Here is an 18,375-nt window from a genome sequence, read left to right as displayed (position 1 = left end):
TGTGTTGTAGCTCATTTTACGTCAAGATCATCAACAGTATAACAATACGAAAGGTGATGCACTGATACGATGAACAAGATACGCTTCCATCTGTTCATTACGATGAGTGTGAATAGTTGTCTACACCTGTAATTCCTGAAAGCTGCCTTCTAGGTGTCTGTCGTGAAAAGGGAACTTCTGAAACTACATTGAAAATCATGGCTCATAGTGTAACCTGTGTGATATAATGAGCATTAAGAAACATATCAAATCCTTAAGAGGTCATTCTCTCAAGTATTTTATAATAAATGTAAAATGATAATGATACGGTCGGGCAGGCTACCTGTTGTTCATTGATTTGTGTTTGTTTAATACAGGCACTCGTGTTCTCATGTAATTTTTTTTCATAAAATGCCTCGGAGAGTGCCCTCTTAAAGATTTGATAAGGGTTTATGCTGAGTGTATTTCATCATATCACACGTTTTTTTTCTTTTCCAACATTTGTTGGTGAAAGACGAGCATAGAGACCCATATGAGGCAATATTCAGAAACTTGCCCATAAAATTGTGTGTGTTGCTAGTAATCAGTTGACCAATCGAGTTTCTTATCTGTACATGTTATTTGAATGCATATAATCAATATTTACTTCCGAGAGAGATGCACTGTCCAGACGTGGACCTAGATAGATACGTTTCTTACCTAAAATATTTGAAACCGTCGTGTGATAACAAAACAAAACTTCAGTGATAACAAAACTGTCATTCTGTAAAACATGAGTTGTCCTGTTAAAAACACACGTGCAAGACATGTAGCCTCTCTATGTTCTTTTTATAGTTACATATTAAATCACAGGAGCTTCGTTTGTATTCAAACAACTTCATACAAATCGTCAAGCAAGTCCCAACGTTCAGAATGTTTATTGGTTTACGTACGTACATTGGTGGTCACGTATCTGGCGTATTACCACAGCGTCCAAAAATGAACAGACGAGTCGAATATTGTAACGGGTTGCTTACTTTTTTCTTTTATTTTATATAGAGAATTTTACCGTTATTGTTACAATTTATTGGTTTCTGTATTTTTAAATCTGTAGTTAAATATGTTTTATTTTCTTACTGACAACGTCTTTCAGGTTTTTTAATCGTTATTCCCCTAAAAATCTAACGTACACCCCCATTCTTCAAACAAGGATACAAACGCTCCAGTGTTATATAAAGCTCAATGCAGGCTGCTTGAGGGAATTGTAAACTGTCATTTGAAAGCAGATGTCTGCTTGTGTCAGTTGAACAGCCTTAATTTGTTGATATATTTGCAAATCAGAGCCAAGTCGAAACACCCTTTCACTTCTCACGATTCCAGGCATCGTCTTATTTATCAAGTCTAAAAAAGATTGGTTTAAGCGAACGAAAAGGGGTGTGACTGTTGGCTTAGTATTCAGCGACGAGCAGGTAAAGCTGCCTGTACAGAAGGCACTCCACCAGGCTATGTACATTCAAAAGCCAGTGGTAAAGAAAAAAACGGAAAAGATTGTGAAAAGGTAGACTACTAAAGTAACTGCCTGGAGAACCACGTGAAGCGAATCTCAAACAGAGAAATCAATTCTTTGTTTCACCGACGCTGTCCGCAGCCGAGAAGATTATGTGAGGTAGCTTGGATCAAGCTAACTCAATGCTTTTCGAAGAAACAATGTGTGGAAAGGGCATGATGTGCCAATGGAAGGTCTACAGTGACAGACCTGCCATTAAAGACAAGGTCAAGGATGAGCCAAGGAAGGGGAGCAGCAAACATAGCTGGTACAAATGTGGAAGGAGACAAGGGAAAAGGGGGAGAGTGAATGGACATCACCTCACAATCCGTCAACAAAATCAGACAAGACAACGACTATCGGGTGCGGCTTCATTGCGCCCCGTCAACATCCAAGGCATCAGAGCTCCAGGTATGAGAGCTCCAAAGAACACAAATCAATTTCTCATGCATGAGAAATACCAGATGATGCATATGCGGTCAGACTCCATTGGCACTGACAGTGGCTCTGACTGCGAAATGGACTTTGCGGATATGGACTCTTATCTTGGTGTGCTGGAGAACGCTAGAGGCGCACTACTGGACAGTCCCGATCTTGGTCCTCGACAAATGGGCGACTGTCAAACGTTTACCTTCTTCAGCTTTGGTGAGATCGACCAAGAGGAAAGTATGCAGTATTTTCCATCTGAAGACGATGTGATGCAAAGTGAAGATTTTATGCAGAAAGACTTCAACGAATTCTGTGATACAGTGGCTCCTGTGGCGCCATGCCTTTAGTTATATGGCTATCAATCTGATACACTTAATATATTTACGCTAATGTTTGGCCAAATTGAAGATTTCTCTTTTTTTAAACAAACTGTTGTTTATATTGTTTATAAACATATTACGAACATCTGTCAATGTCATTGTCATTGTTAAGTAAATCGACAAAATTCTTTTGAAATGTTTTGATATGGTGAAAGAAGGGCGTAGAGGTAGGAGTGAAACCGTACAGCCAATCACATTCAAGATCATGCCGTAGGCACACAGCGATTGCTTGATACAGCTAAAGCAAATAATGTATATGTTTCCCACAAACAAACGAATAAAATGTGATATGATTCTTATGTAAATAGTTGTCATGGTTTTCTTTGTGTGTCGTTCACGAATAGGTCACAAAATGGGGAGTTTGTCAGGTTAAAGAGAGACATGAATCGCCGACTACTTAGTATGATATTTTCAGGAAAAAAAGAAAGAATGAGGCCTAAAGCGATTAAAAATCATTCATAATCTCTTGCTGTACTAAGCAAAAGAATATGTTGACCATGTTAATGAAATAAAATGCCTCAGTAAACTGAATAAACGCATTTACGCAGCACCGTAACTTTCTCTTGGAGTCTGAGAACAGTGTCTTATCGAGATTTACTAAGACGTTCCTGTGAGTTTCTTACGAAGTGGTCAGGCAATTTTAGTAAAGTTAGGGAATCCACGCTGACAATGTGACGCATGAGGAAATATAGTTTGAGCTTCATCATTATGGCAACAGAATACAAAAATATATATTTAAAATTTTGTTTAAAAAAAAAAAAAGGTTAAGCAAAACTTTTGCAAAATGGCAGAAGACAGTGGCCTTAAAAAGAAATACCCAAAAGTAAACTGCAGGGAAATCCAAGGCATACCATATTTTTAAAAAAGCTTTTCACATTAGCCATTAGTTGAGCCACCAAGTTTGTGACAACTGATCAGTGCTTTTAGCTTCTGTCTTAAGTTTGATCAAATCCTTACAACTGTTCTGTTCTTATGAAGTGCAATTTGTTCTGTATTAAAATCACTCTATTTAGCCCAATATCTGTTAGCCAGTTGGAAAAAAAGTGGTGCTGGGTGGAAGCATTAGAGAAAGAGTGAAGTATTCAACAGTTTTAGTCCTACTGGATGTTTCTCCCCAGATATGAGGGGCTGTCAAATCGGTAAGCAGAAACATGGAACACATTGGCCCAGCTGTCACGCTCAGTCTGATAAAATCATGTTCCTCTCAAGCTGTAGGTTTTGTCTTCAAATGCCTGTTAGTTTCTAAATAAATCTGATATTTCCCTAAATCATGTGAGGGAGATGAAAGAAAGGAAGGGGGAGGAACAGATAGGAGGGTGGTTTGTCTTCTTGAGTAAACAAACCTGAATGGACTTAGTTAAAAGTTGTCCTAGTGGGACATGTTAGTGTGACAGATTTATGTATGATTTTCTATAAAAGTGCACAGATATGAAAGGCGTAAAACTGAACTTACTGCATAGTTAAACATCTATAAAAGTATAAAGGCATAAAGTTTCAGTACAGTAGAACTAGAGTTATAGTTAGCTGGTGATGAAAATGATGTGGCTGAGTTAACATTCAAGTATTTCTTTGTTCGTTTATTTATTTTTTATTATGTGCAACCACTTATGTCATCTTTTGTCATAATGTTAACAAATATATTTGTGGCCATACAAGTTGAATAGGACACAAAAGTACTAGGCCTACATAACAAAATGATTTTATTTACCGCCAACGTACCATTAAACTGTTTAAAAAAGAACTGATTAGCAAATAAATTAGACTGGTGCTTCTTTTTATTTGGAAGACTGTAACCAAAATTTCTGTAGAACAATATAAAAGACTCATTAAAATAGGACAATGAGGGGTAAGAAAAATGAGCACTTCACCTTTAATTGTTAGCAGCTCTCATGAGTGGTGTTGGTAGAGAGAGAGGGAGAGCAATAAGACAGAGCACTGTGGGGGATGGGTGTCACTCAAAGCTTTGATAGTACCACAGAGCTCCATAGCCTCCTATTAGAACAAACCAACTGTGAACTTTGGCAAGAGCAGTAAACGGTAAACAATGTGGTATTTGAGAAAGCCGTCCTTGACATGTCAAGACAGGTCGGCCTGAGCTGTCATTTCGACGGCATACTTGCTCAGTGCAGAATTGATGATCAGCATTTTAAAATGTTAAGTGTGGCTAATGTTTGAAACAAGTAGCAAATGCAATGAGTGACACAGGGGATCTGAGCAAAAGTGAGAACAACCTCAGATACAGACAAATATAGTCCACAGGTCTCAGGATTACCCCAGAGGCTCCCAGCTATCCACTGAGTGTGTTATATCACCCCCTCCCCCGTCTTGGCTAAAGAAACTGCAAGCGGGATTATTCCCTGTGATAATGGTATAAAGGGAATGCTCAATCCCAACGGTCTCTCTCTCTCTCTCTCTCTAATCTCTTTCAATAGGCGAACACAGTGTTCCATTTTCACCACCACCACCCCCCTCTCTATGTCTCCCCTGTCTAATTTAAACAATGAAGCGTCTCTTTCAATGAATAGGTAACCAGTTGGGGGAAAGAAATGAGATGTTTAGAGGAGCCTTGTGTGCTCTTCTAGCCATATTCTTGATCAGGATACAGTCATAGAGAAGCATTCAAGTTGCTCTTTTAACCCTGTGGAATTTAGGAAGGTACACAATATATGTTTTTGTCTCCCCTTCCTACAAGAGCACCTAGGGCACAGAGAATAGGCTCTGTTGTTCAGTTTAGAATAAAGTGTTTCTTATATCATTTTTTTGCATCACTGCTACATAAATATGTTGTGGATATTATTTCACAGGCATATGATCTGTGTGACTATCATTATTACTACTAGCATTAACCACTGCTCTTGATGTGTATAATAGCTTTACATATATCTCCAGCTAAATACACTGTACCATATATATATATTCTCTAATCACGTTTCTGGCAGTTGAATGTCATGTAAAAACTCAACAGTACTCAGTACTCAGCCAGGCTTTCAGAATTCAGGAGGACGTGCGCATATTTTCTTTCACACACAAACCTACAGTTAGATACCGCCTTTGTGAACTCACCAACCAATCAGATGGCAAAAGACTAAAGAGGGTCTGTTGATGACAGGTTTCATAGTTGCATCGCCCTATCAAGCTGACCTTGGTGTTATTTGAGCCCTCGGTTGAATACATACTGCTATGGATACTACAGCACAAACAAGTGGTAATGCTGACCAGTGAGCAAAAAGGGGAGGAGAGATGTTTAGAGAAGAGAAACCTGAAAGGCAATGAAAATGGAAAAGTACAACCATCAGAAAGTTTCATTCATCATAGGGAGACTGTGAACATTGGATAAGCATCGCAAATTCCTTGGAATTTTGACCAATGCTATCGGCAGTGCTCTGGCAATATTGACAGCAATGCATTCGACATTAGGCTGATACAATTATGGTTAAAATTCCTGGAATGTCCTTAGTTAATTTTGAAGGGAAAATGGGGCAAGTATGAACATAGCTGTGCATTAAGAAATTGTTGTGGGAAAGTATTAATACAAATGCAAGTGTTTTCTGCTCTGTGTCCCATCTCAGTGGCTTGCAGTGAACCCCTGTGTATCTGGTTGAGGCATTTGTACCGTTTATGACAAGCGTTTGTGTGTGTCTGTGTGTCTGTGTGTCAGAGGGGGGATGGGATGTTATTCTGGTAGGATATGGGCCTGCCCCTTGGCATCATGTGACTCCTTCTCAAGCTCTGGCCTTAGTAGCAGATACTAACTCTGCACACTCTTGGCACTCAGAGAAACTGTTCAAACAGTTTGCAAATCTTTCAAGCCTGCACAGATCCTAGTGCCTCCCACTTCAAAATTCTCTCTCCTCAAAACACACTGTAATGATTCATAAGATCAGCTCTAAAATGGTTCGCCAAGAATTCGGAGAAAATTAACAGTTTAAATAAAACTAATATAAAATTTCCGTGAAGATTAAAAAAAAAAAAGCTAAGTGAGAAACTTTGAGTACCATGTTCAAAGTGCAAAGCTTGGAAAGCTCTCTACCCAAATTTCTCATTCACATAAAATACGTTTTGATAGAAATCTTTTGATTATAAATCACCTTGAGTTTAAATAGATAGGTCATTATAAGGAGAAAATACGTCATGACACTGATATGACAGGATACATAATGATATACATATAAAATACAGAGTCACTCGAATCAGAAAGTGTTTTCGATGTGTGTAGTGACTTAGACCCTTTAACACAACTCTTCCATACTGTGAAAGGACACTGCGCGCAGGACATTTGCTGGTTTCTCTATTTGTCTAGCACAAAATGGCAGTTGAGTCTTTTGTGGTGCGTTATGTCACTGCTACAAGCAGCTGTACCTTCCTCCTCCTCCTTCACAGACACTTGACACTCTGGGCGGTCGGCAGTGATGTCAGTGCGGCGAGTGAAATAGGAAACCTCAGTGTCCTGTTTATGCACAGGGTGAAAAGGAAAGGCTGGGTGCAGGAACAGCCTGTACAGGCCTCTTATGTGTGCACATTCAGACTGTTACTACTGAGTTAACACGTAGCTGTTACGCCCACTAGGCACACAACATATCTCATTGTATTATGGGGTGGCACTTTACTTTTTATTGATTTTCAATTGACTGTAAAGACCCCAAGCAGACTCATTCTCAGAAAAGTTCTACTGAAAAAAAAACAGTTCATGAAAGTGGCATTAAACAGTGTTCAAACATACTGAACGCTCTGAGTCCGTTCTGCAGGAGTTCATAAAGACTTGAGAGTGACAGTGCCTACATATTTCACAGGTCTGCTCTAGAACCATCGTCTCAAAATAAAAAATATTTCGTTAATCTCATTCATCTAACATGACAACCTGTATGAAGTCAATGAAAAGTCCAAACTGCATTCCTGTTTGAGTGCTTATACTCACACCTCCCCGACAGCTTCTATCATCATTCATAATCGATCCAGCCCAGTTTGTTCAGAGAGATATTCTCTTAAGGTACACAATGGAAACTGCTGTAGTGCATTGATAACAGTGTCAGAGAGCAAATACTACAAGCGTTATATAGCTAAGCACTCTGTCAAAGAGATTTTCCATACTGGTGTTAACTAGGACAAGGCCAGAGTCCTCCCAGTCTTATTAACAAACTGGTTTTGCACAAACACTTTTTTTTCTCACACAGAAAGTGCTGGGACAGCACTTCATACATATACCATACAAGTACAGTATTTTTTTTTTCAAATGAGAGCACATTGTTTGCAATTCCATCTATTCTGTGATTAAGAACTGGATTAGTTTTAATGACGTATCCTAACAATCAAAACGACAGTTGCTATCTGTTCCACCAATCTAAGAAGGGATCTGTTTTTATGGTGATGTATTTTAACATACATTGCATTTCAGACATGTGAATTAATGGGCCGTATGAAAAAAGAGAACAAAGCACACAAAACAAAAGACTCTTACAGATGTATATTTGCTTTTGCTCAGTAATAAAGAATATCTTTATTGCTTACTCATAATTACTATTCAAAGATAATGGAGGAAATTTGAAAATATATACAGAAAACCAAAATTTGGAAATGATCCATACTGCTCAGTGGCAGTGCACACACCATTTCAAAACATTTATGCCCTCTAGTGGTGGACATGGGGAGCTTGTTCATTTACATGGTAAACTCATGACTTTTCACACATAAGAATGCGCTAATATGGCACCATAAGTGACATATGTATTCAGCTGCGGTGAGATGCCTTCAGCCTTTTTTTTGCGTCTTTGTGCTTCTTCCGATACTCCTATGAAAGAAAACAGCGACAACAGTGTGTACTGTTAAAGAAGTAGCTCATTGTGTTACATTTACTCTGTTCTAAACAATATTATACATCTTAATTCTCAGTGAGATTTAGTATAGATAAAAAAAATGTTACAACTGGAAACAAGAGCAAATTAAACTAAACGTACAAGCCTGTGAGAGCATTTTTGGCTGGAACTTTAGTCATCTCATCCACCAATGATTAACGAGCAATTCTGTCTAATGAAATGTCAGCATGACTAAAATGCATCATCCCCAAAGGACAATGGAGAGCTGATGTCCACATTTCTTTTTTATCGTGTGATGTTCCTACACTGGCTTCAAATGTAAAGCAAATCAGGAAAGAAATCACCCCACATTAAAGGACTAAAAATTTTAATGTGGAGAGAGAGTAAGAAATGAGAAAAAAATGTGTGGGTACTCAACACCCTGTTTGTTAAAAACACAACTGACATTATTCATTGTGTTTGTTTACTATATGACACATGTTCAACATGTCTTTTCAACATTTTACCTCAATGAGTGATGTTCTCTTTCCTTCCCACTCTTCCCTCTGGTCCTCCAATTTTGTAGATCTACAGAACATTTTAGGCCCCTCTGTGTAGACAGAAAAGACAAGGAGAAAATTGTATCTGTGACAGGATTAGAGAAAGAATGAAATAAAATCAGGACATTACAGTCATTTCAGTCGTACCTTTTAACCGCTCATCGTCTTGGTAGAAAAAGAAGAGCTTCTTCTTTGTCGATTCTGGTTCACTGTGGTTTGTAAGACAGAATAATTAATCATTCACTTTTGGAGCTGATCATCATTCAAATTTTTGAGGGGAAAAAGAATTGGAATATAATAGATCAAACTGGAAACATCCATTACTCAAGAAACATCTGCATTACATTTTCTGCATTACATTACATTTACATAGTCACTACATTGACCAGATGCTGCATAATAGGAAACCAAAGCTGTCAAACTGCATCTTACACAGTAGAATTAGTGGAAGCTGTCTGGTTGTTGGCTTCCACCTCCATCTCCTCCTCCTCCTCCTCCTCCTCCTCCTCTTCTGAACTACTGTCCTGGAAACGTGGATCCACCTGCCAAGATATTTTGGCTCCTCGCAGAGTCTCAATCTTGTATTCGTCTGGAGGGGTATGGTAACATTTAATTTATGGTAACACCTTGTGATGTATTATAAAATAATGACTGTCGAAAGATGTTCATTTTGATGTTGATATAATAAAAAAAAAGGCAAAGTAGAAAGGGAGACATTCAGATGCACTAATCTGATAGTTAAAACAGGAAATGAGAAGGAAAAAAAAAGAGAAAGAAATGGAACTTAGAGGAAAAGTAGTACCTGTCTTGGGGGTGCTCTCTCCCACTGTGTCATCAGTCAAAAAAGAGAACGTGAATCCTGTTGACTCTTGTTTTTCTGTGTTAACGGAAGATGAGAAAGACAACTGGATGTCTTTGTTTTCATCTGTTGTTTCGACCTCATCCTCTTTTTCCTCCTCTTTATCCCAGTTAATGACCGTCTCTTCTTTGTTTTCTTTTGCTGTTCCAAACACCTCTTTCAGGTTCACAGCCACATCATAGTAAATGTCCTTAGACACCTCAGGGAGTTTTTCTGCTTCTTCTCGTTTCTTTCGCCTTGCAGCTTTGCTGTGGAGGGTGTGCAGAGAGAAACATTTTTAATACCTTTCTTTGAGATGGGTGCAGAGCAATGAGTAAGGACTAGACCTATACACCATAGACAGTGCATGTAGCAACATGAGTTAACCTGTGGCAACTGCTTAAGCGCTGGTATCTGAACGGAGCTCAGTTTACTGAAATGTACAAACAGTTACACACATTGGTTCAGTTTTTATTTGAGTTAAATAACACGTTGATAGCTGAAAACAACCCTGTCACAGCAGAGTATGCCGTAAAAAGACACTGTGGTAGACATGTCCATGATGACCGTTATCTCATGAGGATTTTGAAATCTTTCATTTGATTCTTTTAGTACTGTCAAATAATAAGACAGTTTGTAAGTTTATTATGAGAGACTTAGAGTAGCATTATTCGACACTACTGTTTGTTTTCACTGGCATACTGAACTGCAAAATTACAAGTGTAAGTTTATTAATCTGAGGCGCCTAGATACATAGCTGCATGTAATTTTCCTTTTTTTCTATAGAGGTCAGACGGTTATAGCTAAGTGATGGCTCAAATATACTTTTTAAAAAGTTGAATTACCTTTCCTTCTTTGGCTCTTCTTTCTTTGTTTCAAAAGCTGCATGCTCTTCACGAGTTGGGTCATAGTGCAAGGCTGAAATATCTCTGTGATGAGAAAAATAGCAAAACTTGATACGGTTTAAGTTAATGCATTCATTCAAATTCAACTGTATTCATAATATACAACCAAGTCAGCACATAGCCAAGGGCCATTACATAACATTAGCAGGACATGCAGTGCTCCCCTCTGAAGGTGACCCGAACACCATGAAGCTCTGTTTATAAAACATTATGCAACTTGTGACATTATACAAAGCACTCCTGAACACTGGCCAGTGTCACAGAAAGGCAAAAAGGAAGTTTATACAACAAAGCCCACCCAGTGAATCTGACATTTGCAAAACAAACAAACAAAGAAAAAGTACAGTTGAACTTTTTAGTCTTAATCTGAAGTGTTTAATTTGGCAGCTAAAGATAATCTGCCCTTACATGAATAGTGGAAGTGGGGAGAATATTATGGGATGTTTTCATCAGCAAGGACTGAGGAATTTCTCAGGGGACAAGAAAATAGAGGAATAATGCAGTGAAAAAAATCAGTGAAAATCTGAAGCACTCTGCAAACACAACATGACAGTGACCAAATGCTCCTACAAAGTGGCTGAAGTATAAAAAAAACTACCAGAGAGAATCTGCCCTGACTTAAATCAAACTGAAAATGTTTAACATGTCTTTAAGCTTACTTTCTACAAATTCACCCCAGAAACTAAAAAGAAACTGGGCAGATTTGTCAAATCTACAGTCACCTAAAAAATGACTGACTTAAGCTAAAGGCTTTAAGAAACACTACACACAAATAGCTGTAAGTTTCACTCCAACATACGGGGAAAAACCCTCATTTTTTTTAAAGAACTTGAATCAATTTGTTCAACTGTATGTATTTGATTAAAATGATGAGGCTGAAACAATTAGTCTTCATTAAATCTTCAATAAAAATTGACCTTCAGCCAAATTCACCCCAGAAACTAAAAAGAAACTGGGCAGATTTGTCAAATCTACAGTCACCTAAAAAATGACTGACTTAAGCTAAAGGCTTTAAGAAACACTACACACAAATAGCTGTAAGTTTCACTCCAACATACGGGGAAAAACCCTCATTTTTTTTAAAGAACTTGAATCAATTTGTTCAACTGTATGTATTTGATTAAAATGATGAGGCTGAAACAATTAGTCTTCATTAAATCTTCAATAAAAATTGACCTTCAGCCAAAAACACAGTTGTTCCTGCACAGGAACTGATACTTGGCTCCTATGTGCACAAGAATACATCAGAATCCATAAAGAGATGGTAACTTAGGGATGTCTCGAGACTCAAAACTGAGTTCTCAGATCATTTTTGAAAGATTTGCTTTGTTTTTCTTAACACATATCCTTCCATGTGATCTTGTGGAGTCTGCTATAGACATGAAAAAAAATAAAAGAAAACCTTTAAAATCCACGCAAGTTGCAGAACAGTGACCCGGAAAGTGGAAAATGATCCAGAGACTGTAAAGTATTTCGGAATTGCACACTACTACTCTTGTGCCACCTGTACAGGGCTTCCAAGGCTCTGAAATGAGGACTGAAGATCGTGAATCTTACCTGAACATCTTGTTTTTTGCGGATCCTTTACTGCCGTCACTTGGTTGTATATCGATGTTTAGAACACTCTGTAAGATATCTAGATTTTTCCTTTTCTCTTCTATGAGCTCTTCCTCTGCAGTTCTTTCTGAGGGCTTGTCATCTGAAACAGGAAATTAAACTGAAAGACTGATTCAAAAATGTAAAACTCCAGGCAAAAATGAAAAAGTATTTATACGTATTGAGATGAAATATTCAGTGGAGAAGTTAAAAACCCAAATCAAAAATCTAAAGTCTGAGCACAGAGCAACACAATGAAAAAAAATGGAAGTGAGAGTAAACATGTCTCTTCATTCGAAATTTCATGTACTGATTATAACACTATTAACAACTATAGGAAAGCCTGATTACGCCTGTAAAAGATTAAAGTCGCCCACGGTAACTGGCGTCAACTAGCATTTGGAGCAATTTACTGACCTTGCACTTCACACTCATTGTCACTGTCAAGAAATCTGGAGTCCATCTGGAATCTCTCATCCGTTCCAAATCGTGACTGCAGTTCCATTAGCTGAAAACAACATCACAGCTGAAAAAAAGCTCACTCACGCTGCTCTAAAATGTTTCAATCAAGAGACTTCTCATAGTAAGAATGAAAAAAATGGATCACAGAAATGTGTATTATTTCATTTTTACCTTCTGTCCAGCTTTTCCTTCAAACTGAGGCTTTATCTGGAACCGTTCTTCATCATCATTATCATCATCTTCTTCTTCTTCATCGCTGCTATCAAACAGTTTGTTTCCCCTAGTCTACAGAATGTTACCATGCAAGTAAAAGAGTTGAAGACCTTTAAAAAGACTGAATTATGAAAACACACAAACTTGCATGCTTTCATCAGCATATCACAATATAAGTTGCCATCCCATTAAACTCAACTATTGCTACAAGTTTACCTTTTCTTTGAGTTCTTGTCTTTCCGTGTTTTCTGTTTCCATTTCCCTATCAGACTCCGGATCTTCTTGAAAAAGGTCTTTTTTCTGGGTAGCGAGAATGGCAGAATCCTCTTCTTTGTCGTCACTTTCATCATCAGAATCAAACACGATATGTTTGCTTTTACTCGAACTTGGTGTATCCTTAAAAAAATAAGACGACATTCATTACTAACACAAATGTAAAAACCATTCAAGTTGAAACCACTGAGAGTCCACTTATGGGTTTTATATCAACACATACGCAAATGTCTTCTTCCTCACATAAAATCTGTTGAGCAAAGTCCACAAGGCACAAGAACAGACAACATACTAGAAAAATAAATGCAGTGATGAATATCTGCTGAACTTCTTCCATCACTCCAATCTTATGTAGATTACAAAAATGACAAGAGCACATGTCATAGGAAGGGAGAGAACAGGTGCAGTATGACCACTTACCACACCAGCAAGGGCCCCCTGAATAAGCTTCTTCTGCTGTTCAGCCTCCTTCTGTCTCTGCTCCAGGGCAGCCAGGCGTCTCTGGTTGTCCTGCTGTTGCTTCTGTGCATCTGAGACAGCAGTCCGTTGAGGAGGCCGTCGCACTAACGCCGTATTCTCACTTATCTGACTGTCGTCGGACCCCTCGGATGCAGCTTTTACATTGCTTTCCACCACACTCTCTTCAGTGACAACTGAATCTTTAGTGGCTGAGCTACTACTACACAAAGAATCAGCTGTAGGGCCACATTTTGGAATTTTATGTGCTTGCTCGGTGTGTCCAGAGTCTTTAGGCGTGGCTGCCTTGTCGTTTTCCTTCGTCTCGATCACCTCATTGTTACACGATAATGAATCAGCTTTGGAAACATTTATGATCTTTCCCTGTGTGCTTTTCTCAGACACAGCACCTTCTCTGGACATGGCCCTGGCTTTCTGTTTCACCTCATCCTCACTGCTCCCTGAATCATCACTTGATGTATCACTTTTCTGCGAGGAATCAGTTTTTGGTACACTGTTCTCTGATTTTTCTACAGTGGATGATAACTGTTTTAGATCATCTGTTGACTCCCCATCATTGCATAAAACATTATCACATTCTTCATCCATCTCTTCATCTCCTCTGTCAACTGGTAATAGTGAAGAGCTCGAGTCCTTCAGCTGTGGGTCACAGGATTGTGTATCTTTACCCTCATCTTTTACTTCTCTGTGGGTTAATATTTTTGAGTCTTGTTTTTGGCTCTTGGCATCGTCTGTAGATTGACAATTTTCTCTTTCATCCTGCCTTTTTAGAGAAAAATCTGACTCAGCAGAATGCCGAGTTTTAAAAAGGTCCTTAGTGCCCACAAAAGCAGGCAGAGATGAGGTTTTACCCTTCTTCAGCCTTTCTTTCTTCTTTCCTTTTTTTCCACCATCATTCTCTTCATCGCTGCTGTCACCTAAAAGAGAAGCTAAAATGTCATCTGGGTTATTGCCACTTTTTTGTGGCGCTTTGCAAGGGGTCTTCATTTTTGACTCAGATGATGAGTTAGACACTCTACTTGGTCCAGTTTGTGGGTCAGAATCCACAATGTCACTATTTTCATCATCTGAGGAAGCAACACAATTTTTGGCAAGCTGCTCAAGATCTGTCAAAGAAAGTTCTATTCTATAGCAGTTTGTCATAATGTCTTCATAATCAGACTCCACACTGCTGCTAGACTCCTCATCAATACTCTCAGAATCTGAGGGAACAGGGAGAGGCTTTGATGTACTCTTGTCAGCCGTCTTGCCTTCAACGTTCACTTTGTTTTCGTCAGATTTTATGATGGAGTTTTGATTTTTTGTGTCCGGTTCAGTCATATGTGGGTCCTTTGGTCCATTTGTTGTTTTGCTCTGTGTAAGGATTTCATCGGTGTCTGCAGAGTCGTACTCCTCATCATCCTTTGAAGTTCTAAGAGTAAATCCACCCATCCCACTGCCACTGTCTCTCTGACCCCAGGTTATGTTAGATTTCACAGTAAAGTCATTCCCGACCACTTCCAATGTGTCATCTTCCTCTGCAGGTAAACCTGTTGTGTTTTGCACTGATTCAGTTGCGACTAACATCCTAATTTCATCATCTGAGTCAGCATCGCTGTCGAAAACACACACAGCTTTTTGTGACATGCGAACAACAGAGCTTTGTTTATCGTTAAGTATGAGTCCACTTTCTGTCCTGTTTTTGCTTACTATGGCATTCTCAATGTTTACAGAACTTCTGACATCTTCAATGTGGTCAGAGAGATGGGTTGGGAGCACATTAGATGAATCCTTCTTGAACTTTTTGGGGCAAACTTTCCTTTGTGGGAATTCTCCTCTTCTCTTTTTACTGATTTCATCATCACCACCCAAAATTTCCCATGTAAGTTTGGAGACTGGGGTGAAGTCTGTGCTGTCCTCTGCATTCTCAAGTTTCTTAATATTGTGACAATGCTTTGATGGATCATACTTAAAAATGTGTGAGGAGTTAAGGCAAAACCTTTTATCCTGGATATAAAATTAAGCAATTGAAATGCTTTGTGTTCATTCAATAAGAACTGGACTTAACTTTTCTCAAAAAAAAAAGACTACTGTATTTAATAATCAACATAGAATAGCATAGTAGCTGATGGCTAAAGTAGTTTTGGAGAACATACTAACATCTTACAAAAGTTATAACATGATGTGTACAGTGCAACTACACTTCTCAGAAACTAACAAGTACCACAATGTGTTTAATGATTAAGTATTTAAAGTTGTAGTACATGTGATTTGCTCCCACAATAACACGATTATAATGCTAACATGACAACAGCAGCATTGGAGGTGATTTGTGAAAGGATATTTTGTTCTTGCCTTGACATTTCAGTTGAAGGACTGGGAGAACACGCCCAAATTTACTCACAACCCAATCCTGAGGATAAATTAATAAACAAAAGAAAAAAAAAATCACAGAAACTTTTCTTGAGTGACCAGCAACATGCTACAGGTAAATTCTTAACGAAAAAAAAAAAAAAAAAAAAATCATCCAAACCTTATGGCCCGGAACCTCTGTCCCCGGGACAGCAGCCTTCATATGGAAATTCTCCACACCAGCTTTCTTAAATGACTCTACAATCTCCTCTTTGGGGTCAACTCTTGGGGCCTGAGACTTCTCACATACTTGCTGTCGTTCTTCAGCAAGTCTAAAAAAGAGGTTGTTTACAGACACCTGAGGACTCCAAATATAAAAAATTGAAGAACAATGACAGTACTGAAAATGTAGAGCCAAAATGCTGACTAGAAGAAAAAAATGAATGAATGAAAGTTCATACCTATGCAAAAAGCTCTCCTTAGCAAGCTCGATTTGTAATGTTCCACCCTTCCATTTGGATTTATTCAAAACAGACAAACCTGTATCAGGATATTCAAATATGTCAAATATTTATCTATGGACTGAAAAACTTCGTCCGTTCTGAAACTATTAGAATTATAATAAGCATACTTACATCTTTTGTAATCCCCATCGGAAATGTCTATGTTGATGTAACCAAACGTTTTAACAGGTACGCCTGCAAAAAAAAGGAGAACACATTTAGTAAGAGCAGTAGCTAATATGACTAAATATCATACAGATAAACTCACACCTTAAAGAAACTTACCATCTCCGTCCTTCCTTGTTACAATCTCCACATCTGACACTTGACCAAATTTCCCAAACCTATCCTTGAGGTCCTTCTGGGAAATATTGTGGCTCAGACCACCAATGTACAGACGTCTCATGATCCAACTTTTCAGACTCAGTCACTAGACATCCACATTAAGCATAACAAACCTGGAAAAATAAAATTTTAAAAAATAAGTACAGGTAAAAACACGAGGAACTTAATGCATACGGTGTAACTCATGAACATGTACACACAGTAACCACGACAGTTCAGTTAAATTTCTGTTTTTACATTGCTTAGAGTAAACGACACCTTCACCAAATTCGTCCAAAAACAACCCTAAAGCATTAGAATATAACATCACAAATATTAAGTATCACAAACCCCCAAAACACTGGACTTTAAATACACGTTTACCTTCTTCTGTACGATCCTCACATGTACACGACGGTGCTACGCATTATTATTCCTACTGTAACTTCGAAACATTTGTTTCGTTCCCTCTTCGAAGGTTCCGCGTTGTAATCAGAATTGTAAAATACCACTACGCAGTCAACATCATATTATCTCTGTGGCATGTGAACTGTTTAGTGCTTATTGAAAGAAAAGTTGTTTTCTTAATGTTTTAAGCTCGCATGAGACAAAATGCATTCATTACTGTCACAGTTATTATAATTACAGTTCATAGCGTTATGGTAACCCCCCAGAATTTTTAAGAGTTGGTGTACTCCATTTTTAGCGCGACGTTTGTAGGACTGAATCCATAAAGAAGGTGAGGCTGAGCGTTAGCTATTTTAGACGGAGGAAAATATAAGAATATCACCTAATGTATGAAGGTAAGTATTGTGTTGTTTATAGACAGACCTATGAAGTAGGTTATTTGGTGCCTAAGTCATATTTGATTTCGGTTTTCATGTTGTTAACGTCGGTTGATGCATATAACAACACTATGTTGCTTTCAATGTAGCTAAGGCTGGGAGCCTTGAGTTCAGCGTTAGAAACACACCAATTGACTGATTGCTACCTAGGCTAGAAAGCGGTTGCTTTAACAGTTTTTCTAGTTCTAATTCCTGCTTTTTTCATAAGGATTTGCTTAGCAATCTTGTCAGCGTGACTTGTAGGGTTAAACAACATGTCGTATGTCATATGCCGTAATTTCACATATACACTCTCTTGTCATCACCGCTGTCAGTTCTGAACTATAACGATAACCTAAATTAGCTCAATGAAGCAAGCCAGCAGAACTTTCACTTTTAAGTCAGGGTTAACAGACAGAGTCAAATTACAAAGTAGTCGCTAAAACTGGCTTTTTGGGCTGTGTAGATAAGGAATAAGATGACACTGTAACTGCATAGTGACATCTTCAGCCGCCACTGATGTTTCAGAATTAAAGTTACCAAGCAAAGCAACAGTATAATTGGTGAGGAAGGGTGTAAATTGCATTTTGAACAGTTCTGTAGACTGTGCTTGGTTTGCGTGTCAAAAAACAGGGACATCCTGAATATGGAATATGAAAAGGAGATACAACTGCTGCGTCAAGAAATTGCTGAGTTACGAGCACAACAAGAGAACGGCGTGCGAGCAATTGCCGTAGATCATGGTGACTTCATACAACATGCTTTGTAAGTTAAACTAAATGGTTTTGACCAAAATATGCTAGTGGCCCTAATGTATCATGCCATATATGCATTTTTTGTCATAAAATAATTGCTAACTGGATACTGAATAACATCTTGACTGTTTGGTTATCTGCTGTATACACAGTTATGGTGTTTCTATTTTCAGTGAGACCATCGCTAGCAGACAGGAAAGAGAAGGAAGTAA

The 18,375-nt window shown here is 38.3% G+C and overlaps 2 protein-coding genes across 2 annotated transcripts; one reads left to right on the top strand and one right to left on the bottom strand.

The window, feature by feature from the left end:
- The first annotated feature begins 1,245 nt into the window (after positions 1-1,245).
- Positions 1,246-2,618, top strand: wu:fb55g09 (uncharacterized). The gene has a single exon (XM_030778598.1). The coding sequence runs from the start codon at positions 1,648-1,650 to the stop codon at positions 2,278-2,280; it is 633 nt and encodes a 210-aa protein (XP_030634458.1). The 5' UTR covers positions 1,246-1,647; the 3' UTR covers positions 2,281-2,618.
- Positions 2,619-7,851: 5,233 nt separating this feature from the next.
- Positions 7,852-16,666, bottom strand: nol8 (nucleolar protein 8). Its single transcript, XM_030776391.1, has 16 exons — positions 16,546-16,666; positions 16,393-16,455; positions 16,219-16,297; positions 15,939-16,089; positions 15,750-15,818; positions 13,370-15,382; positions 12,893-13,072; positions 12,635-12,748; positions 12,419-12,509; positions 11,963-12,104; positions 10,346-10,429; positions 9,465-9,769; positions 9,095-9,251; positions 8,810-8,871; positions 8,630-8,712; positions 7,852-8,098 (listed from the first exon to the last, which is right to left on the bottom strand). The coding sequence occupies exons 1-16, from the start codon at positions 16,664-16,666 to the stop codon at positions 8,039-8,041; spliced, it is 3,774 nt and encodes a 1,257-aa protein (XP_030632251.1). The 3' UTR covers positions 7,852-8,038.
- Positions 16,667-18,375: the final 1,709 nt, after the last annotated feature.

Source organism: Chanos chanos, chromosome 6, assembly GCF_902362185.1.
Source record: "Chanos chanos chromosome 6, fChaCha1.1, whole genome shotgun sequence".
NCBI lineage: Eukaryota > Metazoa > Chordata > Actinopteri > Gonorynchiformes > Chanidae > Chanos > Chanos chanos.
This window is presented reverse-complemented; position numbering and strand designations above follow the sequence as displayed.